Below are 24,349 nucleotides of genomic sequence, written 5' to 3' on the forward strand. Positions count from 1 at the left end.
AGCCAGTGCTCTTAACCTCTGAGCCATCTTTCCAGCCCCATAATAGAATTATTATCTCAAGACTGGAGAGACTTGATTACAGCAGTCTTGGAGCCTGGTCCTCAATTACAGTGGAGGATCTGGTGGAAGGAGGAGGCTAAGCACCTTCAACAACAAAGCAGAGCTAGGGGTATGGAAATGTCCCAAGATCAACTTCTTGAAGAAGGTGATTATGCTAACATAGAAAGGCAATCTCTATATGATGACCACATTCTGGCTTTATCCCACTCAGAAGCCTTGAATGCTTGGGACAGAACTGAAGAAGCAGAAAAGATAATTGAGTCATTTACTAAAGTTATACAAGGCCGAAAAGAAACTTTCACTGATTTCTTACAAAGATTGACTTCGGCAGTAAATAAAATGATACCAAATTCAGAAGCTAGACAAATAATAATTGAGTTTCTGGCTTTTGAAAATGCTAATCCACAATTCAAAAGTGTAATTAGGCCATTAAAGGCAAGGTCAGCACCCTTGGAGGAATGGATCTGAGATACAATTAATATTGAATCTCCTAACCATGATGATGCTTGGATAGGAGAGATGATTTCCAGAGGTTTGAAGAAAAATCGAAATGTCAAGTGTTTCAATTGCAGTAAAAAAAGGTCACCTAAAAAGGGATTGTAAATGGGGCATTCCTAGAAACAATGTTTTTTCTAAGCATAATCCAAACAACCCCTCCCTTCTGGAGTATGCAGAAGGTGTGGCAAAGGCAGACACTGGACTAATGAATGAAGATCAACGAGGGACAGTCAAGGTAACCTGTTGCAATCAGAAAACACCTTAAGGGGTCTCTTGAAGGCCCCCATGTCAAATTCAGTTCAGTCATTTCCTGTCATCATGGAGGAAACTCCTTCCCAGAGCAATTAGAGAATTACAGAATGCTTACTGTAAGAAATCACACTGCTCTGGATGATAGACCAGCTATAGAAGAGAGAACAAAAAATTCAGGAGAAGCCATAAAGCAAAATTAATAAAGATTAGGTTTGAACAAGAGAGACCACTTACTTAGAAGAGATGATAGTTCTTCAAACTGTGGGGATGTTCAATCTAAACTAACCTATAAAACTAACAAATGCTTTTCATTTGATCAGATATAACTTGCCAAAAGGGAACTTCCCCAAAATTAGGGTTGGGGAAGGGTTTTGCTTTTGTCTTTCAGAAGAATGAAGGCATTCAGATAAGGAATCTGAAGAACACTGAATAAATGAGACAGACGTGAAGAAAAAGGACAAATTATCCGGAAAAAAAAAATGACCCAAGAAAAAGAGTAAATTGGCCTATGGGTGTGTCACATCTCCAACAGGGTAAAATTTCATAAATCTTCCCAAATGTTTGTTTGTGCTGTTCTGTACAGATATAAAATGCAAATGGTCTTTTTGTAGTCCCAGCTCAATTGAAAATCAAAGCTGGCTTTGAAGTTGGAGAATGGCTTTCTCCTTCTCTAAGCCCAAGTATGCCTGTTAAAGTAAATCCAAAATTTCTGTCTCAAGTCGAAGAGCCACCTGATATGGGACAGAAGAAAAACCAAAATTAGAGACTATTCTATTGCCACTAATCTCATGATCCTTTGGTTTTATTTTGACCCTGTAAAGCTTTTCTTAAGGTATATTATCTCAAAATTTATAGGATTAATATGTATATATATTTTTAAAATTTTGTCATGACATTAATAGTCATATAAAGTACTAACTAATTCTAGAAAAAGGCTTCATCTAGTTTTCTAAACAAGATTTCAGGTTTGAGTTTCTATCAGGTAACTAGGAATTAAATTTTTGTACTCTGGATGTACATAACAAATATTCATCCCTTAACCTCTTTGAGATCTGCTGCATATGACATTTAAAATGTTTAAGTTTTCTGCAGTGAACCATGACCACACCTAACAGTGACCTTTGATGTCTCCAAAAGGAGGATGGGGCCCCACAATGACAATTCCATCTGCACTATGATAATGCCACTCAGCTGACAAAAGCCACCTAAAGATCGGCTTTGGAATACAAACTGCTCAGGACAATTTTGAGGTGGCTAGCTGAGACGATCCAGCCTCACAGACTGCTCCAGCAGGACTTGAGACAAGCCCATTGCCCAGAGACTGGACAACAAATGATACAGCTACCTCTCCCAGGACTTGACAACTAACCCAATTTTTCTTTTCAGGATCCTCTAAAGATGTCATCGCCCCAGGCAGCAGGAAGTAATTTTAAGAAAATGACACCCACATTCCCAAGAGGTGGGGTAGGTAGTTTTTGGTCTTTCAATGGGTTACGGATAATTGTCATTGTTTAGGGTAGTTGGCTACAAGTTGTATTGGTAACGGTCAGGAAAAAAGCTGAACAAAGGAGATTAGATTCAGGGTTCTTGTTTTGAAAAGAAAAAGGGGGATACAGAAATGATAGGATAAAAGGATAGATTATTGAATCTATTCTGAAAAAAGTGGGATATAGATATGATAGGATAAAAAGGTAGGTTATTAAATCTACTTTTAAAAAGCAACTATTTGTTTTAAATATTTTTACATTGATATGGATCTTTGTATATTGATACAAATTTGAAATTATTTTTGTTAGAACATACTATATATACATTTCTACTGTTGTTTAAAGTATTATACCTATACAATTCATCTAACAATGTAATGCAAATTTCTAGTCCTTGAAAGTTATTATTACAAACTATTTAGGATAATAAAGAAATGCAGGTTAATAGTCACCTATTACAAACTTTTAGTCATGTTAGGTATGTTTTCAAGGTCAAACAGATATATTTTCAATAAACAAGTAGTCTTCAAACACTTCAGAGATCTACAGAATATGGCATTTAAGATGTTTAAATAACAAAGGTTCTTTTAAATGACAATGAGACATGTCTGCTCCTGGCAGCACCAGTCTACTCAAAGATGATGAGCATCAAAGAAACTCCATATGGAATTTACTTTCTTTAAGGCAAAAGTTAGCCACTGGGCAAAAAAGCACTCTTGCCTCAACTGCTGACAGTTGCTGTCCAAATTGGATAAACAGGACACAAAAGAAAGTGACTGCCAAACTTTGCCAAGACAAGAATATCCTGCTTCACAGAAAAGCCTGTCAGATATGTTAGGCCTGTAGGCCAAAGATGGATAGTCTCCGTCGTTTCTCACATTTTTCGAAGTCGTTTGCTTGCACTTCCTGCTTACTCAGGTAATATTATTTCCTTCTCTGGTCTCTGATGGAGTTGAAGACTAGACAGTTATAGTTATGGTTTTCCTTGCTAACAAATTCAGAAAAGAAACTCACTAAAGAAGTGCAAAATGTTTTAGAACAGAAATTGAATTAGGTACAACTTTTTGGACTCACCAAGATAGCATAGATAATGAAGTATTTTCTCTGAATTTGTCAAATGTTTATGGACTAGACATTATTGATGTATTTATTGCCTGTGTATGTATTATATGTATTATTTTAACTGTATATTATACACAGTTATTGTACTTAACTATATATAGTTTTTCTTATATTAGTTATAACCTTCTTTTATTTTAGACAAAAAAATGGGAAATGTGATCTTTTGTTTGTGCTCTACCAAAGTTTGCCTGAAAATCAGAGGGTGGAGCTAGCCATTAGTTAACCATAGAGGTCCAGAGGTCTGTACAGACTGGAGACAGGAAGTGATAAGGCAGGCAGAGATAGGAGGAGCTCAGCTCCCTTTTTGGTCTGAGTGTTGGGGAATATTATTTTAAGGTATGTTGCTTTTGTATATGTTGCATTTGTTTAACTCTGTGAAACTGTGTTACTGTACCTGTACAAAACACTTGATGGTCTAATAAAGAACTGAACAGCCAATAACAAGCAGGAGAAAGGATAGGTGGGGCTGGCAGGCACAGAGAATATATAGGAGAAATCTGGGAAGGAGGACCCAGGGGACAACTACACAGCAAGCCACAGAGTAAGAAACAAAAAAAGGTATACAGGAATAGAAAAGGAAAAACCCAGAAGCAAAAAATAGTCATGGATAATTTAAAGTTAAGAAAAGCTGGCAGGAAACAAGCCAAGCTAAGGCTGGGCATTTATAAGTAAGCCTGTGTGTGTGATTTATTTGGGAGCTGGCTGACGGGGTCCCCTCAAAGAGTAAAAAGCAAAAATAAACAACATCATCATCTGAGGAGTTGTGGAAATAAGAGGTAACTTTGGCTGTTCCTTTATTTCTCTGATCTTTCAGCATTTACCCCAATATCTGACTTCAGGTTTTGATTATTAAGTCCAATTAGAATTCATGCTACACATGCCCTACTTCCTGTTGCTTACGTATTAACATGTAGCAGATCTCTCTCCAGCACCATGTTTGCCTGCATGCCACCATGTTGCACCATGATAATAATGGACTAAATCTCTAAAAATGTAAGCCACCTCAATAAAATGTTTTTCCTTTATTAAGTTGTCTTGGTCATGGTGTCTCTACACAGCAATAGAAACTCTAACTAAGACAGACAGGCAGACAGACAGACAGACACACACACACACACACACACACACACACACACACACACACCAAACAACATAGGCAATTACCATTGCTGTGGTTTGTCCACTAGAACTAGATGGTAAAGTGCTATTGCTGAAAATCACACATGCTCTGGTTACAAGACACAGAGATAACAAGCTGGGCTGGAAGTGTCTGCTCTGCTGGTTAACTCTCACCATGACAGAAGGTACTGTTAAAGAAAGAATTGTCAAAAAGTGTACCTTAGCTGTGGACCTTGTATTCAACACTACTGACTGGTCAAGCAAAGTATGCTCACTGGCATAATAATGCCAAGTCAATAATGGAGATAACCAACCACTCTCTGATTGGATTTGACTTTTATGGAGGGAATTCATGTCTGATACTGCAGACTGAGTCAAAAGCCCATGGCTGGAAAGGCTATAGGCCCTAGTAGGGAAGCTGCTATAGAAATTTTGCAGACATAAGCCCATCAAACAGCCTTCAAAATAATTATGCTTATTCTATAGATAGTGCTACTATCATCTTTAGTCAGAGCAACTTCTTTTTACAGTAGGCAGTGGTAATTTATAAAGACTCACAACTGGTTATAGAGTGATTAGGATAAATGACTGTTGAATATTCATCAATGAATGGGATTTCTACACCACCCTCTCCAAGGCTCAAGGAACATCACAGAAAAGGGAGTGGAAAGACTCTAAGAGTGCCCGTGAGCTAGCACAGTGGAAAAACACCTGCCATGCAACCCTAATGTCTTGAGTTCTATCCTTAAAACCATGATGGAAGGAGAGAACTGACGAATTCTGAAATTTGTCCTCTGATCTCACGTGCACCTGCACATATGTATGCACGTGCATACAGTTATAAATAAAGTAAATGGAAAAGACATGGGGAGCAGGGAAAAAAATAAGAATGTAAAGGTGAACCACAGCTTCTTCCTGAAGGCATTTTCTAGTCCTCAAAGCAATGGAGGGAGAAGTGAGGTGGTAAAGACACTTCCAGTACAGAGAAAAGGAGGGCTCTACTTTGGAGTGCTCTGTAACTCTGCTGGAAATACTGAAAAGCAAGTTGCTATTTCTGGGAGACTAATTCAAGTTCTTTGTCTGCCAAACAAGGAAACGTAAGCACCTTGAAATAAGGTACAAATTCAATACCAAGGATTATCTAGAGGGGAAAAAATCTGAAGCTCTTTGTCTTAAGACTGTTAGCAGGTACTGAGAAAAGGAAGTGAACATTTTTTGACACACATGATTCTGGCTCCAAATTGTCTCTAAAAATAGCTTTGAAAATAATTTGCCGGGTTGGGGATTTAGCTCAGTGGTAGAGCGCTTGCCTAGCAAGCCCAAGGCCCTGGGTTCGATCCTCAGCTCAAAAAAAGAAAAAAGAAAAGAATTTGCCAAAAGACAAAGGTTAGTAAGGCACATAATAATATTAACAAGCATCAACAAAAGTAACAATCAATGCAACAACTAGGAATTTATGCTGAAGCCAGAAAAACTATAATACAATTACACTAAGGAGATAAGGTAAGCTTTGAAGTTCAACAAGAAAATAGGAACTGTGTGTGTCATTTGGAAAACAAACCATCAGAAATTACAGAACTGAAAAACACTATAACCAACTTAAATTCACAACAGCAAATGAGACAGCTGAAGAACTTATCTAGAATGAAACAGAGAAATAAAAAAATACATGAGAGAGAAGATACAGAAATTCCAGTATATTGTTCTGAACAGAGGTTTCACTGGAGTCTAGAGGAGAAATAAGACAGAACAGAGGTAATGAAGAGGTATTACTTAGACCACAAATGGTGGCGTATGCCTATAATCACAATACTTGGAAGGCTGAGGCTGGAGGAGTATAGTGAGTTCAAAGTCTGAGCTATACAGACACCGTCAAAAAGGGGCGGGGAGGGGTCAGGCAGACAGGTAAACAGATAATCCAACAAACATTCTCAGAACTGCTCACAGAATCTAACCTATTGGGCTTCCCAGTGAAGCTCAGCTGAGTAAGTCTGAATATTTTCAAAAGGTGGCCACAATTCTTTCACTCCCTGTATCTATGCCCTTTTGCAATTTGACTTTGTAGTTCTTCACATAAATTAAAAAAAAAAAAAAAAAGAGTTTATTTCCCCACCCCATTCTAAACTTGTTAACCATGAAAATGTAGCAGAAATGAAATGCCCCTTCTGGCTTTGAATGTGTCATTATCTTTGGAACCTTGTTGTCACATATTGGCCAACCAACTCACAAAAGCAGAGCAGTGCACCTGGTCTGCAGCTCACTGTGGATGCAGTCAGTGCACCTGGTCTGCAGCTCACTGTGGATGCAGTCAGTGCACCTGGTCTGCAGCTCACTGTGGATGCAGTCAGTGCACCTGGTCTGCAGCTCACGGTTGATGCAGTCAGTGCACCTGGTCTGCAGCTCATTGTAGATACATGCAAATTACTACTGTTTTAAGTCACTGGGTGACTATATATAGAGTTAGGAATTCATAATATGGGGTTATATGCTGGCTTGACCACTATGTGACTTCAAAGTTTCTTTGTGTTTGTGTGTGTATTCCTCCCCTTGGAGTCCCTCCCACTCTGAGAAGTCCTTTCTCACTTTTCCTAAATAAAGCTGTTTACATTGAACAAATAAAAAGTATATTTTCTGCTTTTTCCTCCATATATAATGCTAAAAACATTATCTACTTGCTCCATAGTGTTTGCACACAAACAGCATTTATTCTGGACATAGGAATCACTAAAACTGTCCTGGAGGATTAACAGAGAACCAAAGAACTTGAGGTTACTGTCTCTCTGCCACTGCAGACGCTCATGCATATGCTCATTTTGACATGTCTATTCCACTATTATTAGAAAATTCTAATCCAGAGTCTACCTCACTGGAGCAGAGTACACTTTTTATTTTTTTCTTCTGAAAAAGTCTTCTCAGAAAGCAAAGGCAACTAAGAAGTCTTCTATTACTAATAATTTCTTTAAAATGAAATGTTAGTTGGTCCTGGCAGGGCACATTTGTAAACCCAGTTTGGGGGAGCCTGAGACAGAAGAATCAGGAAGGAGTTTGAGGCCAGCCTGGGCTACAAGAAACTGTCTCAAAACAACAAACAAACAAACAAAAACAAATGTTTAAACTACAAACACCTCCCAGCCTTCTCTGGATACCTCCCACACTCTAGACCTGGAAGGAAGAAGTTTTAAAGGTTGTATTTTCATAAGGTTGATTCAACGAAGACCTACAACCCATGTCCTGATATCTCACCTCAAAGAAACAACATTTTAAAAATAAACTATATTCTGGTCAGGGAAGTGGACAAATGAACAAACAATCTAATCTATGTCCAATTAAAGGTAGGTAGGCATTGCTGGGCACAGGCAGACCAACTAAGCAAGCTCAGTCTAGGGATGGGTATGAGCATGTGAGCAAGCATCCCGAAGTCACATCTAAATCAAAGAACAAGTAGGTTAGTCAATTGAGTTAAGGCAGATCATCACAACAAATATCTTCACAGGGTCACTTTCCAGTTCCTCTTTCTCTTCTAAATGTTTTGACTTTTGGCGTTTTTAAGATAGGGTCTCATTATATAGCCCTGGCTGTCCTAGAACTCAGAGATCGATCGGCCTGCTTCCAACCCCAAAGCGCTAAATTCAAGGAGTGCACCACTACCCCTGGCTTCTAAAGCTTTTCTTGAAAAGAGATTTATTTACTTTTATGTGGTGTGTGAGTGTTTTGGCTGCATACATACTGTGCACCACATACGTGTCTGGTGCCCTTAGAAGTCAGAAAAGGATCCCCTAGAACTGGAGTTATAAAGGGCTATGAGCCACCATGTGAATGCTGGGAACTGAACCCAGGTCCTCTGCAAGAACAGTAAGTGCTCTTTTTGTATTTATTATGTACACAGAAGAGGGCGCCAGATCTCATTACAGATGGTTGTGAGCTATCATGTGGTTGCTGGGAATTGAACTCAGGACCTCTGGAAGAGCTGCCAGTGCTCTTAAACTCTGAACCAGTCTTAAATCTCTCCAGTCCCCAGTAAGTGCTCTTAATAGCTGAGCCATTGCTCTAGTCCTCTCTTCCAAAGCTTCTAAAGTAAGAGGTAATAAATATGCACGTTATATGAAAAGAAAAGGCAGCCTATATCTTCAACAACAAAAAATGCTTTTTATATAGCCAGTTTCTTATACTAAAGTTGGATAATTGTTAATTCATTGTCAGAAAGCACTTCTAATTGAGTTTTGGTTTTTGGTTTTGTTTTTTTGGATTTTTTTTTTTGGGGGGGGGGGGGTTGGGCTTTTTTCAAGACAGGGTTTCTCTATGTAGCTTTGGAGCCTGTCCTGGAACTCACTCTGTAGACCAGCTGGCCTCGAACTCACAGAGATCCACCTGGCTCTGCCCCCCCCCCTCCCCGCCCCAGCACTGGGATTAAAGGTGTGCACCACTGGCCCCTAACACATTCTTACTCAGACAGTACTGGATAAAACCCAGAGGCAAGGCCAAGAATATTCTAGAAAACAGCACTGAGGACTGGCGAGATGGCTCAGTGGTCAAGAGTGCTTGCTGCTTTTCCAGGGACCCTGAATTCAATTCCCAGCACCCATGTCAAGTAGCTCAGAACCACCCATAACTCCAGGTCCAGAGGATGACTCCCTTTTGGCACCCATGGGCTCCTGCACACAGATGGCACTCACACTCACATAGACATAAATAAAAATAATAAAATGCATCTTAAGACAAGAAAGAAAGCAATATTGAGGGAAGACTCCCTAGCTGGCTAGGACTGCATGGCCTACCATTTACCAAGCCAATTATTTAAACTCACGTGGTAAACTGCCACAGTAACAGTGATTCACACCACCCTTGTCCATATTCCTTTGCAATATCACTTGGCTACTAAAAAGTTACTGGCACATTCCATTTCCTTTCCCCTTGAACCTGGGCTGGTTTCGTTATTGCTTTCATCAGTCAGAGCTGATGGGAAAACTGCTCAACTAGCCTCCAGCCTTGCAGCTTCCATTCTCATCCAGGTAAACCACTCCGATGAAGGAAGTCCCAGAAGAGAACCAGAGCCAAATTATGGAATGAGCACAAAAGACCTCGCCAATAACCAGATATCTACACAAGCCCAGCCCTAACAGAACTGCCAGCCAAATTAATCTGCATAATTGAACCAGGTAAGATCAGGGATACAACCCAGGCAACACCAGTATCCTGAGGGAAAAAGTACTTTTACACCACTAAACTGTGTATTTATTAAGCAGCAACAGACAAAAGAAACAACCCAGTGGAGACATACTACTGTTCATCTCCAATTCATATCTTATGAAGTAAATAGTAAGTGGAAGTTCCAGAATTCCTTCCAGTTGGAAAAGCTGTGTCTTATCTGATAACTAATTACGTTTTCTGTAATATAGTGGAAAAGCAAAGGAAATACAAGAAAATACACAAGCTAGCTTTACTTTCATCCAAATCTAGAAAAAATATTAACACATGCAGAAAAAGACTAAACAATGAAGACATAGTCAACTATTTCCAACTCTGGAATAAGTCCGTTTGTATTTACCGAATGCTTAACAATAACAATTCTATGAGGTTTTCTATATACCAGGGACTGAATCAGTTATTTAAGTGTGGTAAGTACATAGACACACTCATTTTTTTTAAATCAGATAAGACTACATCTCATTAGATCATACTACCATTTTTTGAGCGGAGAAATGAAGCATAACGTAGTTAAACCCAGGGTATAACTAAATTTACTAGCGAAAAAGCAGCACGGCCGCCACACAACACACACAGCATTTCAGTGTGCAGGCCGAGCAAGAGTATTCCACAAATTACATCAACGTGCTCTCAGCAGAAAGAGCCGGGCATGTCCTTAATCCCAGGACTCAGGAGGCAGGGGCAGGCGGATCTCTGAATTTGGGGCCAGCCATGTCCACAGAGCGAGTTCCAGGACAGCCAGGGCTACACAGAGAAACCCTACGTCGAAAAACAAAAAGCAAATGAACAGAAAACGACTTTCAGCAGAAAGCAAAGCTGTGAAATCTACCAAGAGAACGACTTAAGCTGTGTTGCAGCTACTCTACTGACGTGGAGTAGACCTAAGCATTCTAAGGTTTCGACAAAATTCCTAAGCAGTCTATGGAAACATCACTGTTCTTGACATCCCAGGCCTAGGGCAGTGTGCCTGTGTTCTCTTCTACGGAGTTGGTGACAGACTGAGTACCCAGAACAGACGGACCTACACACGCTATCAACTTGAGAAGTTCTGGACGACATGACAGCGGCCGTACCTCCTCGGCCCCTGTCATCCTGGAAAGCCTTCTCTTAAAAAACAAAAACAAACAACAAAACAACAACAACAAAAAAAAAAAAAACCTCTGCCTCAAACCCTAGAATATAAATTTATCTCCAGCAAGGCGAGGACGGAGGCGGCAGCAAACAGAAGTCAGAGACACTATCGAAGGCGGCCACCGCCGACGGAGCCGTCATCTTCCTCGCCACGTTTCCAGAGGCCAAAGGAACCCACAGAGGACGTTATCAAGGACTTGAGAAGCTGGCGGTCAGCCCGGGTCTCAGGGCGGCCAGGACCCAGCACACGGTCCCTTGCAGTGCTCCGCCGCTCGCAGCCTTTACCGCCACGGCCGACTAGAGGCCCGCCCCCCTGAGCCCTCGGGCCTACCACCTCGGCCCCACGCCCGAGAGCCTCCGTCACCTCCAGGAAGGTAAATTTGTGGCTTCCCTCCCACCTCTGGACACGTAGGAAATACTCACTTGCCCGCCAGATCTTTATGAGAGCCGCTCGAATTCATGAGCTGGGCCAAATCCTGTCGCACGGCAGCCGCCATCTTTCTTCCAGCTCAGCCACGGCGGCGGGACCTCTCGCAGCCAAAAAGGAAACGAGTGTGGTCCTCCAGAATGCAGGCAGAGGGAACCCGAGGTGCCATAGAGTAGCGTCTTTACGGGCCAGAGCGCCGGGGATGGGAGCCGCAATTAGCTCCGCCCTCAGGGTTGAGTGACACGAAACTCCTCTCCTCCCGTTTGAGACCCGCCCAGGCCTCCCCGAGAGACGCCAGCTCTCACGCTCCGACCTGGGATTGGCTGAAGAACCTGAAGGCGTGTACCTTGTGCAACTTCAGTAAGGGCCCGGCACGTTAAAACCACGGCGTTGTCAGTTCCGGGTTTAAGGATTATCGTTCTCCCCTTCTTACTTTAAAGCATCTCTAAAACTACCTGTGGTAATGAATGAGCTGGGTTTAGTTTTTATTTCCAAGCACTATAGTCCAACACTGAAAAACAAACAACAAACAAAACCCCCAACACGCCCCCAAACACACACACAGATAATTTACCTGGGAGGGAATATACCATGATCAAGAAAATGATCCTGCCAGGACAAGGCTCCACTATTTAGGTGTGCCCGTGTCTGCGTTTCCCCCCACCTGTGAGAAACTCAGCCTGCGTACTTTGTGATAATAGCGGACTGCTTTCAGTGCATTCCCCTAAAATAAAATAAAATAATAAAATAAAATAAAATAAAATAAAATAAAATAAAATAAAAAAAATAAATAAAATAAAATAAAATAAAATAAAATAAAATAAAATAAAATAAAATAAAAAATAAAATAAAATAAAATAAAATAAAATAAATAATAAAATAAAATAAAAAATAAAATAAAATAAAATAATAAAATAAAATAAAGTAAAAAAAATAAAATAAAATAATAAAATAAAATAAAATAAAATAAAATAAAATAAAATAATAAAATAAAATAATAAAATAAAATAAAATAATAAAATAAAATAAAAACAAAGCCAAGCTGTAATACCAGAGCTCCAGAGGTGCAGGCAGGAGAATCAGGACCAGGAGTTCAAGGCTATGTTCCTGAATTTAGTGAGTTTGAATCCAGCTTGAACCACGAGAGACCCTGTCCCACAAAAGTCTAAGATACAGATTTCATGTATACACACTACCCTATGGACTATATATGTGTATTACCTTTCTCTGTTACACCCTGTATCTTTTAAAAATTTTGGTTACATACCCCACTTTGTTCAGAACAATGCTATTTTTCATCTATTGTCTGAAGTAATTATTAGTGCTACTGCCTTCGCTTTAGAAACTGTTACTTGAATGACAAGTTATATGGTCATCTTACTTTTACATGAGACTGCATTAGTGCGTTATCCATGTATTCTTACAAAATTTTCCAAAAGTACAATCAAATTAATGTAAGACTTTGTATAATCTTCTTTCCACAGTAACACAGCTTGTTGGTCTGCCTTTGGTGTTTTCACTTTTCAGGCAATCTAGCCATATACGTCCAGTTCTTTTATATCATTATACTTAAAAGTAGTGATGATAATTATATTTAGTCCTTGTTTTTAGTAGAGCAACAATGGTGCAGTGAATAACCTTATATATGCATGATTTAAGATAGATGAAGGTAAAATACACTCCCAAAAGTGAATCAAGGGTTGGGGATTTAGCTCAATGGTAGAGCGCTAAAAGAGGGAGGGAGGGGGGAGACATATATTGCGCCTTTAATCCCAGCACTCGGGAGGCAGAGCCAGGCAGATCTCTGTGAGTTCGAGGTCAGCCTGGGCGACAGAGTGAGTTCCAGGAAAGGCACAAAGCTACACAAAGAAACCCTGTCTTGAAAAACCAAACCAAAACAAAACAAAAAGTGAATCAAGGTACACACAGTTTTTGGCAGATATTGCCAAATTGCACTTTGCAGGAGGATTCTAGTATTTGTCCTCCAGTCATATATATTTAGGAAGGCAATGCAATTTCTTTTTTCTTTCTTTTTTTTTTTTTTTGTTTAATTTTGTTTTGAGACAGGGTTTCTCTGTGTTCCCCTGGCTGTCCTGGAACTCCCTCTGTAGACCAGGCTGGCCTCAAAACTCACATAGGAGTGCAGTTTCTTACAGACTTACCTACAACAAATACTAAACTGAAGCATTTTATCATCCTGGTATGTTATAAATGGCATATTCTCTCTATTGGAAAGGGCACAGAACAAGAGAAACAAAGGAAAAGTAGAGATTATCACAGCAATCCAATCATGTTCTTTTGGCAAGGATGCCTAGCATCACTGAGACTGGAAACTTACTTCCCAATAAGGTTTTTTAAAGGGGGGCTTATGTCCACAAAACAGTGGGTCAGGTATGTTGGCACAGACCTCTTAAGGACTGCCTAGAGAACTTAGTGGGACCCTGTCTAAAAAATAGAAAGTAAAAAGGCTAGGGCTATACTTTATACCTAAGTGGTAGGCACTGGCTTACCATATATGAGGCCATAGACTAATTCCCAGTCCAAGAGTGAGAGAGAGGGAAAAATGAAGGAAGAAAGGAGAGAGAGAGATGGACCCAGGGGATGAGGGATGGAGGGAGTTGGCAGTCTCTACTACAACCTGTCCATCTGACCACCTAAATACCTATGTGTCCTTTTCACAGTAGAATAGCTTCCTTCCCCAAGGAAGAGAGTTCAGCTTCCCAAACAATGTTAGCAAAAAAAAAAAGAGAGAGAGAGAGAGAGAGAGAGAGAGAGAGAGAGAGAGGAAGGAAGGAAGGAAGGAAGGAAGGAAGGAAGGAAGAAAGAAAGAAAGAAAGAAAGAAAGAAAGAAAGAAAGAAAGAAAGAAAGAAAGAAACTACAACAATTTAAAGGTCTTCAGTTGGATATACTTTTTATTTTAGAATCAAGCACTTTTCAAAATAGAGTAAATGTTCCAAGGAGAGGCACATAGTTATATATATAGGAGCTCCCTCTTCTCCCCCCCCCCCAAAAAAAAGAAGACAAGGAAAAAGTGAGCCTGGCATAGGAGCTGGTGCCTGCAATCCCAGCACTCAGTCAGTTGAGATAAAGGGACTCACACAAGTTTAAGGCCGTCCTGGACTACAGAGTGAGTTCCAGACTCATCTGTACCACAGACTGAGATCCTGTCTCAAAGGGAAAGGAAAACTGGTTTGGCTATTTCAAAGTTGTTTTCTTTGTAAGAAAGGACCAAAAATATAATCTGAAAAGTCCCGAGTTACTTTGGGTTGATTTAGTTTTTTTGTTTTGTTTTGTTTTTGAGATTGGGAAGGGGATTGTTGTTTTGTTTTTTTGTTTTGTGAAAGTATAAAACGTTGAAGGAGTTTCATCAATATGCTAATCGAAATTGTTTGTGATGTCTCTGAAAGTGAAATAAATAGCTTGATGATATACACTTCTGTGAATCATTCTATTTTTGAATTATAGTCTAGTCTTTAGTGTAGTTGGAGAGCTTCTCTTCAGGTGCCACCAAGCCCCTGCGGTCCCACAACCCACATATAAAATAATCATTCAGACTCTTATATTACTTATAAACTGTATTGCCGTGGTGGGCTTCTTGTTATCTACTTCTTTTATCTTAAATTAACCCATTTCTATTAATCTATACTTTGTCACTTGGCTCGTAGCTTACCGGTACCTTACATCTTTCTTGTCATGGTGGCAGCTGGCAGTGTCTCTCTGCCTCCGCCTTCCACTTCCCAGAATTCTCTTCTCTGCTTGTCCCACCTATACTTCCTGCCTGGCTACTGGCCAATCAGTGCTTTATTTTAACCAATCAGAGCAACACATTTGACATACTCGAACATCGCACAGCACTTTAGGGGCAAGAGTGGGATTCTTTGATTTTTATGTGACATGTTTACATCTGCTAAAAGTCTAGGATGTTAAAACAAAACAAAAGGCTCCTGAGGGACTGGAGAGATGATGGCTCTCAGTAGTTAAGAACACTTGCTTTTCTTGCAGAGAACCTGAGTTCGATTCTCAGCATCTATATGGTGGCTCACGACTGCCTGTAACTGCACTTCCAAGGGATCTAATACCATTTTCTGACCTCCTGGAGCTCCCACACAGAAACAGTACACATAAGCTCATACAAGCAAACACACATACACATGAAATAAAAATAAATCTTTCAAAAGTAATTTTTAAAATACTGGCTGAGGGGCTGGGGAGATGGCCAGTGCATAAAGAGTTTAATATACAAGGAGTTTGGATTCCTAGCACCCACATAAAAAGTTAGTCTATGAGAGGTAAGTCCTGAGGGCTTGCTGGCCAGCCAGTCTAGCTGAAAGAGCAAGCTTCCAGTTCTGTGAAAATAAGGTGGAGATGGATGTAGGAAGACTTCTGGCCTCCACATGTGCACATGGGTGAATGTACATTCACACACTAGTGTAAAGTCATAACAACACAGACTCACTCTCAAAGTTTCTAATTTACTATACAGCTTAGCAATCTCCACATGATTAATTTTTGTTCCTTGTTGAGAATGCTCACCTTTTCACCTAACCAAACCCTCTTTGGCATATCAGGTTTGCCAGTGCCATTGCCTGCTGCACTCTGGGGCATTTACTAAGTAGAATAAAGATCACTTGAATGCAGGGAAGTGGCAGTAGAACTGATAAGGACAACTACTGAGTGACTGACAGAAGGGCGGCATACACATTGCTGACTCACTGAGCAGAGGAATGATTCATTCCCCAAGCAGCACTGAAAAGAATGGCCAGAGAATTTATCATACTACTTCAAACAGTGCTCAGCTTAAAACTTAGGGATTGTTTGCTTCTGTAATTTTCCATGTAACATTTTCAGACTATAATTAACTACAGGTAATTGAAGTCCCTGAAAGCAGAATCAGGAAGGTGTGGTTCAAACCTTGACACTGTCGTACCTCAAACGGGCCTTCTTGATCTCATTGGGGTCAAGCGTGTGTGGTGTAGTGGGTGTGTAAGGTGTTGGATGAAATTAAGAGTTACTATAATTAAGCAGATGTTGAAGTTCATTAGAGCTTAAACAACTGAGGTCTTTTCTGTGTTTGTTTTTACTATGGTTTCTTTGACTATATTCAGAAAGCTCTAATAGTTTGTTTCCAGACAGTCCTGATGCCCAGTGTTCTTTCTAAAGGTAATTGTTAAATTCCATACTCACATTCTCTCCTTCCTCCTTCCCTCTCCCCTGTCCCCCTTTTACAGTTTCCTTTGTAGTTAACTGTCTGGGCATTCCATTGCACTGATATGGATCTCCTTGACAATATCATAAGGGTAGCAAATATCAGCATTACAATCCACAGATTTGGGAGTTTCCAGAATATACTGGTTCCTGAGAGTTCTCTGGCTAATGATAGGTACCACACTGCTCAAACAATGTTGATAATCTTATCAAAAGTGACAGTTCCAGGTCTGGAGAGATGGTTTAGCAGTTAAGAGCACTGGCTGCTCTTCCAGAGGTCCTGAGTTCAATTCCCAGCAACCACATGGTGACTCACAACCATCTATAATGAGATCTGTTGCCCTCTTCTGGCTTGCAAACATACATGAAGGCAGAACACTGTACACATAATAAATAAATAAATCTTTTTTAAAAAGTGACAGTTCCTCTGTGTAGATTTAACTGTCTTATTAAAATAAAAACATAGAGCCAATGCAGAGTTGAGAACCCAAGAGGTCAGAGCAATAGCTGAGAGCTAAAAACCTTACCCTTTGCTGCCTCTGTGTCTCTGTCTTTTTATTGACTTTCTGTTCTGCCTTCTCATTGGTTGTAAACCCAACCACACGACCTCCTCATCACTGCCTGTCTATACAGACCTCCAGGTCTTCTATGGTTGTTATTGAGATTAAAGGCATGTGTCATCATGCTGGCTGTATCCTTGAACACACAGAGATCCTGCCTAGCTCTGCCTCCCAAGTGCTGGGGTTAAAGGTGTACACCACCACCGCCCAGCTTCTGCTATGGCTTGCTATTAGCTCTGACCCCCAGGAAACTTTATTTATTGCATTAATACAAATAAAATCACATTTCAGTACAAATAAAATATCACCATTCCCAAGAGGTGGGATAGGAGGTTTTTGGTTGTTTAATGAGTTTTGGATATTGTCATTGTTTACAATGGTTGGTTACAAGTTGTTAATTGTTAATGGTCAGGAAAAAAGCTGAACAAGGAGGTTAGATTCAGAGTTTTTGTTTGAAAAAAAAAGAAAAAAGAGAATATAGATATGAGGTAGATCATTGAATCTACTCTGAGAAAAAAAGATAAAGAAATAATAGGATAAATGGTTAGATCACTGAATCTACTCTAAAAAGAAAAAGGGGAAGATATAAAAATGACAAAAGGTAGATTACTGAATCTATTATGAAAAGAAAAAATACTTTTAAAAAGGAACTGCTTGTTTTAAATAGGATAAGTAATGAAAATTTTTGTCTGAGTTTATCAAATATTACTGGACTGGACATTGTTAATACATATAATGGAGTTTTTATCAGAATCTGTCAAATGTTAGTGGACTAGACATTGTTAATGTAACTCTTGACTGTATATATTGTATATACTTTTTGGACAGTTTTTCTTCTGTTAGTTATAAGCTCTTTTTAATTTTAGACAAAAAAGGGGGGGGGGAATGTGGTGGTATTGTGTTCCCTGAAATATTGTGCACGCTAATCAATTTTTCTGGGGTCAGAGACAGAAAAGCCACTATATTAAACAGTGATCACATATGCCTTTAATCCTAGCATTCCAGAGGCAGAAATCCCTCTGGATCTCTGTGAGTTCAAAGCCACATTGGAAACAGCCAGCCATGGAGATACTTTAGTCACAAGAAGTGAGCTTTTAATCCCAGGAAGTGATGTCAGAAAGCAGAAAGGTATATAAGGTGTGAAAACCAGGAACTAGAAGCATTTGGCTGGTTAAGCATTTGGCTGGTTAAGCTTTTAGGCTTTGAGCAGCACAGTTCAGCTGAGATTCATTCTGGATGAGGACTCAGAAGCTTCCAGTCTGAGGAAACAGGATCAACTGAGGAACTGGCGAGGTGAGGTAGCTGTGGCTTGTTCTGCTTCTCTGCTCTTCCAGCATTCACCCCAATAACTGGCCTCAGGTTTGATTTTATTAATTAAACCTTTTAAGATTCCTGCTACACCTTTGTGTTGAATGTTTTCAGTTTATTTCTACCTGTTGGTTGTTCCTTGAGGGAATCTGAATATGGTGGCTGAAGCAGGAGGTGTGACTTCAGTGTGGGCTCACATTAGAACGGCCAGTCCCACTGTGCTTTTCAGACTCACCCAGTCACTGTTTGCCTTGGTGATGCTGTCCCCAGGATGTTTCCCCCTGAAAACAGACAAGGGGAGGGGGTGCTGCTCTTGGAGACTCGGGAAGATGTGGCACAGACCTGGACACTCTTGTGCCTCAAATACACCACTTTGATGTCACTGGGGTCAAGTGGAAGTGGCATAGTAGAAGTATCCAGACTGAATGAGTCCAGGTTCTGAAGAACATTGCATCTAAGCCACAGATCAAACCAACGTGTGTGTGTGTGTGTGTGTGTGTGTGTGTGTGTGTGTGTGTGTGAGTGCATGTGCAGGCGTGTATGTCTGGTGTCTTCTATCAATCTTCACCTTACTTTTTAAGGCAGGGCCTCTCACTGAACCCAAAGTTCACCAAGTGGCTTGACCAGCCAATTGATGATCCACCTGTCTCTGTTCCCAAGGCACTGTGGATTTGAACTCGGGTCCTTATGTTTGAATGACAGGCACATTATACCCATTAAACAATCTCACTAGCACCAATATATTCTTTTTGGGTTTTTTGTTTGTTTGTTTGAGTTAGGGTTTCATGTAGCTCAGGCTGGCCTGGAATTTGTATGTATCTGAGGATGATTTTGAGGTTTTGATCCTCTGGCCTTCTCTCCCTTACAGCTGGAATTATATGCACATGACACCACTCCTAGCTAGGCAATATACTCTTTGTGTGTGTGTGTGTGTGTGTGTGTGTGTGTGTGTGTGTGTGTGTGCATTCATTCATTCGAGGATCCACCTACCATACCCCAGGACTGGGGTTACACATATCACCATGTGTACTGCCATCCTCAGCTTTTACAGGGGTAGGGGTCCTAGGGCGTGAACTCAGGTCCTCACAGGTACCCAACTGAGCTGTCTCCTGAGCCATAGCCAATGCATTCTTGTTTTTTAAATAATTTATTTGTATTTTATGTACATTGGTATATTGCCTGCACGTATTGAAAGAATAAAAAAAGAAAGGTGAAGTGAGCACCTTTCGGCGGGCCCTGCCAAGGTACGCCACTAAGCAAACACTCCGGAGTTAGTGCAAGAGGTTTATTGCGGGGGAGGTGTGAAAGAGCTAAAGGCCATGTCAGAGTGGGGACATGAGAGAGGCAGGCAGAAAGATGAGAGAGAGACAAGGAAGGAACAAGAGGAAGAAGAGAGGGAAGAGAGGAACGGAGGATAGAAGAGGAGGAGAGCGAGCACCTGGGGGCACTTTTAAGGGGTGCACATGTCACATAGCTAACCATGGAAAGGCACTTGGCCACAGGTGATGACATAACTGCTTTGGCAGAGGCAGGCTGCTGCCTGTTTGTGGGAGGGTGTTGTTTCCCCTGGAACAGGGGTTACAGACAGTTGTGAACTACCATGTGGGTGCTGGGAATTGAACCCCAGTCCTCTCTATGGTTAACTAATGGCTAGCTCCACCCTCCTTCAGGTAAGCTTTGGTAGAGCACAAACAAAACATCACCACATTTCCCCTCTTTTTGTCTAATATAAAATGTTACAACTAATATAAGAAAAATTATATGCAATAAGTAAATAACCATATACAAATATATACAGGCAATAATTATATTAACAATGTCTAGTCCATTAGCATTTGACAAATTCAGAGAAAATATTCCATTTTCTACCCTATCTTGGTGAGTCCAAAGTCTTGTACCTAATTCATCTTCTATCCTAACTTACGTTACCAACCTATCTTTTGATGTCTCTCAACCTTAAACACTTTACACCTCTTTTGTGAGTGTTTTTTTCTAAATTTGCTAACAAAGAATACTATAATTATAACTGTCTAGTCTTCAACTCCATCAGAGACCAGAGAAGAAAATATTACCTGAGTAAGCAGGAAGTACAAGCAAACAACTTCCAAAAATGTGAGAAATGACAGAAACAGCAGACTGCCTAGACAGTCACCCAAGGTCCCTCTGCAATGTTGGGATATCCATCTTCAACCTACATCTGACAGACTTAATTGTGAAACAGGATTTTTGAAGGACTGTTCCATCTTGTCTTGGCAAAGTTTGGCAGTCACTTTCTTTTGTGTCCTGCTTGTCCAATTTGTATAGCACAATGTCAGCAGTTCAAGGCAAGAGTGCTTTTTTTTTTGCCCAGTGGCTATCTTTTGCCACAAAGAAAGTAAATTCAGGGCTGGAGAGATGGCTCAGAGGTTAAGAGCACTGACTGCTCTTCCAGAGGTCCTGAGTTCAATTCCCAGCAACCACATGGTGGCTCACAACCATCTGTAATGAGATCTGGTGCCCTCTTCTGTGTACATAATAAATAAATAAGTCGTTTTAAAAAAAAAAAGAAAGAAAGAAAGTAAATTCCATATGGAGTTTCTTTGATGCTCATCATCTTCTCTGAAGTAGATTATTGCTGCCAGGAGCAGACATGTCTCATTCTCATTTTAAAAAACCTATGTTATTAAAACATGTTAAATGCCATATTACATAGATCTCTGAAGTGTTTGAAGATCACCAGTCTATCTAAAATATATTTCTGTTTGTCCTTGAAAACATACCTTACATGACTACAAGTTTGATTGTAATAGGTGACTATTTTTTTTACAATTTATTTATTATGTATAGTGTTCTGTCTGTAAGTGTGCCTTCAGACCAGAAGAGGGCACCAGACCTCATTACAGATGGTTGTGAGCCACCATGTGGTTGCTGGGAATTGAACTCAGAACCTCTGGGAAGAGCAGTCAGTGCTCTTAACCGCTGAGCTATGTCTCCAGCTCCCAATAGGTGACTATTAACTTGCATTTCTTTATTATCCTAAATAGTTTGTAATAATAACTTTCAAGGACTAAAAATTTATATTACATTGTTAGATGAGCTGTATAGGTACAATACCTTGAAGAAGAGTAGAAATGTATATAGAGTATGTTCTAATCAAAATAACCTTAAATTTGTATCAATATACAATGAACCATATCAATGTAAAATATTTAAAACTAGTTGCTTTTGGATTAAATGTAGATTCAATAATCTACCTTCTTATTCTATGTCTATATCTCCCCTTTCTTTTTAGAATAATGTCCCTGAATCTAATCTCCTTTGTTCAGCTATTTGCCTGACCATTACCAATAACAATTTGTAACCAACCCTCCTAAATGATAACACATATCCATAACCCACTAAACAACCAAAAAATCACCCAACCCACCTCTTGGGAATGGGGGTATCATGTTCTTAAAATTACTTCCTACTGTCTGGGGGTGATAGTTTGTATATTTAGGGGACCCTGAAAAAATTGAGTTAATTGTCCAGTCCTGGGAGAGCTACCTGTGTCATTTGCTGTCCAGTCTCTGTGTGATGGGAAAGTGCAGGGCTTGCCTCAAGTCCTGGCTAGAGTAGTCTGTGAGGCTGGACCATCTTGGCCAGCCACCTTGAAATTGTCCTGTGCAGTTTGTAGTCCAAAGCCAATCTTTAGGTGGTGTTTGTCAGCTTAGTAGCGTTATCATAGTCCAGTTAGAATCATTGTGGGGCCCCATCATCTTTTTGGAGACTTCAGAGTTCACTGTTAGGAAAGTTTATCTTTCACTGTAGAAAACTTAAATATCATTAATATCAAAACAGAAAGTTTAAATTTTAAGATAGCACTGTACCTAAAGAAAAGTTTTTAAAGAATCAAAATAAATTTGAGGGATAAGAGGTTTGTGACAATAATGGTCCCTAAATTTTGGTTTTCTTCTGTCTCATACCAGGTGGCTTTTCTGATATGAAATCCAGACTCTGAATTTTCTTTTAACAATATGCTTGGGTTTAGAGAAGGAGAGAGCCATGCTCCAACTCCAAAGCCAGCTTTAATTTTTAATTGAACTGGGACTACAAAAAGACAATTTGCATTATGTGTCTGTAGAGAACAGCAGAAATAAATATTTATAAAGATTTATGAAATTTTATCCTGTTGGAAATATGATGTATCAATAGGCCAATCTACTCCTTTCTTTGGGATATATTCTCTGAATGATTCATCCTTTTTCTTCAGATGTCTCATTTGTCCAGTAGTCTTCAGATTCCTTAGCTAGATGCCTTCCTTTTCCTGGGAAGAAAAAAACAAAACCCTGCCCCAACCCCAACTTTGGGGAGTTTCTCTTTTGGTAAGCCGCTATGCCTGAATCTTGGTTTCTTTCTTCAAAAACTATTATCATCTATGTTAGTTCTTTATCATTCCACTTTTCTTCAAAACCTCTCAAGAATATATTTATATGTGTACATGTGTGCAGAGTCTACAGCTGGATTTTCAGGTGGCTGTGAACTGCCTGAGTTCACTTTGAGTCCTGGGACCTGAACTCCCATCCGCTGCAGGAGAAGCATGTTCTCTTACTGAGTTCTCTCTCCAACCCTTACTTACTATTTCTCTTATGGTATTACTTGCTTTCTTGTTTATTCTTGGTTTTCTTCAGGTTTAATCCTTAATTTTTATTTTTATTATTATATTATTATTATTATTATTATTATTATTATTATTATTAGCTGAGGATTGAACCCAGGGCCTTGTGCTTGCTAGGCAAGCGCTCTATCACTGAGCTAAATCCCCAACCCCCTTAATTTTTTTTTTTTCAGTGCTAGCAATCTGAACGTAGGGCCTTGTATATGCTGGGCAGATAGCTAAGTCTTGGCTGTATCCTCAAAACTAATCTTTAACTCTAAAGTGACATTTTAAATTTTTTCTCAAGTCCTGCCTCTCATATAAGTCTTACTATGTTGCTACAGTCAGTCCCGTATCATTTTCTTATCCATTTTGGTGGAATGGAAGTATATTTAAAGACTTAAAAAAGTTTGCTGGGCTGGCAATATGATTCAGCAGGTAAAGGCATTTGCTGCCAAGCCTGACGATCTGAATTCAATCATTGGTCCCCAAGGTGGAAGGAGACAATCTACCTCTGAAAGTGTCCTCTGGCTTCCACAAGCACACATGCACAAAATCAATGAAATGTGAAAAACTGGACTGTCATTTCAGTTTCATGATGATTACTATCTATCTTCTAACACTCACAGGAAACATTCTCTGGCATTCAACACAAGGCTTCTATTACTTCCTCTTTCTAGACACTCAAAACATCGCTGTCTCTTAGATTTAAAGATTTATCTTTGCTATTTTTGTTATTTATGTGCTTGTGTGTGTGTGTGTGTTTGTGTAAGAGTGTGTGTGTACTGCATTATTGAAAGTTCACAAAAACACTGCAGAAAATCTAGAAAAGCTGCATCCACTCCTGCACACCCAGGATGCAGCTCAGCTGGCCTCAGAGTCTCCTTTCCCAAACAACTGTTGTTGTATAAAATCTTAAGGGAGGGGCCTTGTGAATATTGTAAGTTTCAGGAGCTTCCTAAGACCCAAGAATTCTATTTATTTCCTGAGATTTGTAAGTTTCATTTACTTTTTGAGTTTTTTGGTGTTTTTTTGTTTTTTTGTTTTTGTTTTTGTTTTTCGAGACAGGGTTTCTCTAGCTTTGGAGATCCACCTGCCTCTGCCTCCCGAGTGCTGGGATTACAGGTGTGCGCCACCACTGCCCAGCATATTTGTTGAATCTTAAGGAGCCTACATTCAAGAAATAATGTTTCAATTTGAAGAAAGTAGTTGCAACACACGGTCTATCTGTGAGGCCCCACGGAGCTTCACATGATTCTCAGGCCTCAAGCTCTAGAATCCATAATTACAGCATGTCCCAGCTAGGGTTCCTATTACCATGATGAAACACCATGAGCAAAATCAAGTTGGGGAGCAAAA

General features: G+C 39.9%; 1 protein-coding gene and 1 non-coding gene across 3 annotated transcripts in view; one reads left to right on the top strand and one right to left on the bottom strand.

Moving 5' to 3' along the window:
• Cops4 (COP9 signalosome subunit 4) overlaps nucleotides 1–11,546 on the bottom strand; it is a 47,737-nt gene extending 36,191 nt beyond the window's left edge. Inside the window, exon 1 of one of the 2 annotated variants that reach the window (XM_036201190.1) lies at nucleotides 11,298–11,542. In XM_036201190.1, the coding sequence (XP_036057083.1) occupies nucleotides 11,298–11,371 (74 nt within the window). In that variant the 5' untranslated portion in view covers nucleotides 11,372–11,542. Of the gene's footprint in view, nucleotides 1–11,297 lie in introns of both variants that reach the window. The other variant, XM_036201192.1, reaches the window with a different exon arrangement.
• Nucleotides 11,547–11,867: 321 nt separating this feature from the next.
• LOC118592668 lies at nucleotides 11,868–12,028 on the top strand. The gene has a single exon (XR_004946129.1). It is a non-coding gene; the product is annotated as a U1 spliceosomal RNA (small nuclear RNA).
• Nucleotides 12,029–24,349: the final 12,321 nt, after the last annotated feature.

Source organism: Onychomys torridus, chromosome 10, assembly GCF_903995425.1.
Source record: "Onychomys torridus chromosome 10, mOncTor1.1, whole genome shotgun sequence".
NCBI classification, from domain to species: Eukaryota; Metazoa; Chordata; class Mammalia; order Rodentia; family Cricetidae; genus Onychomys; species Onychomys torridus.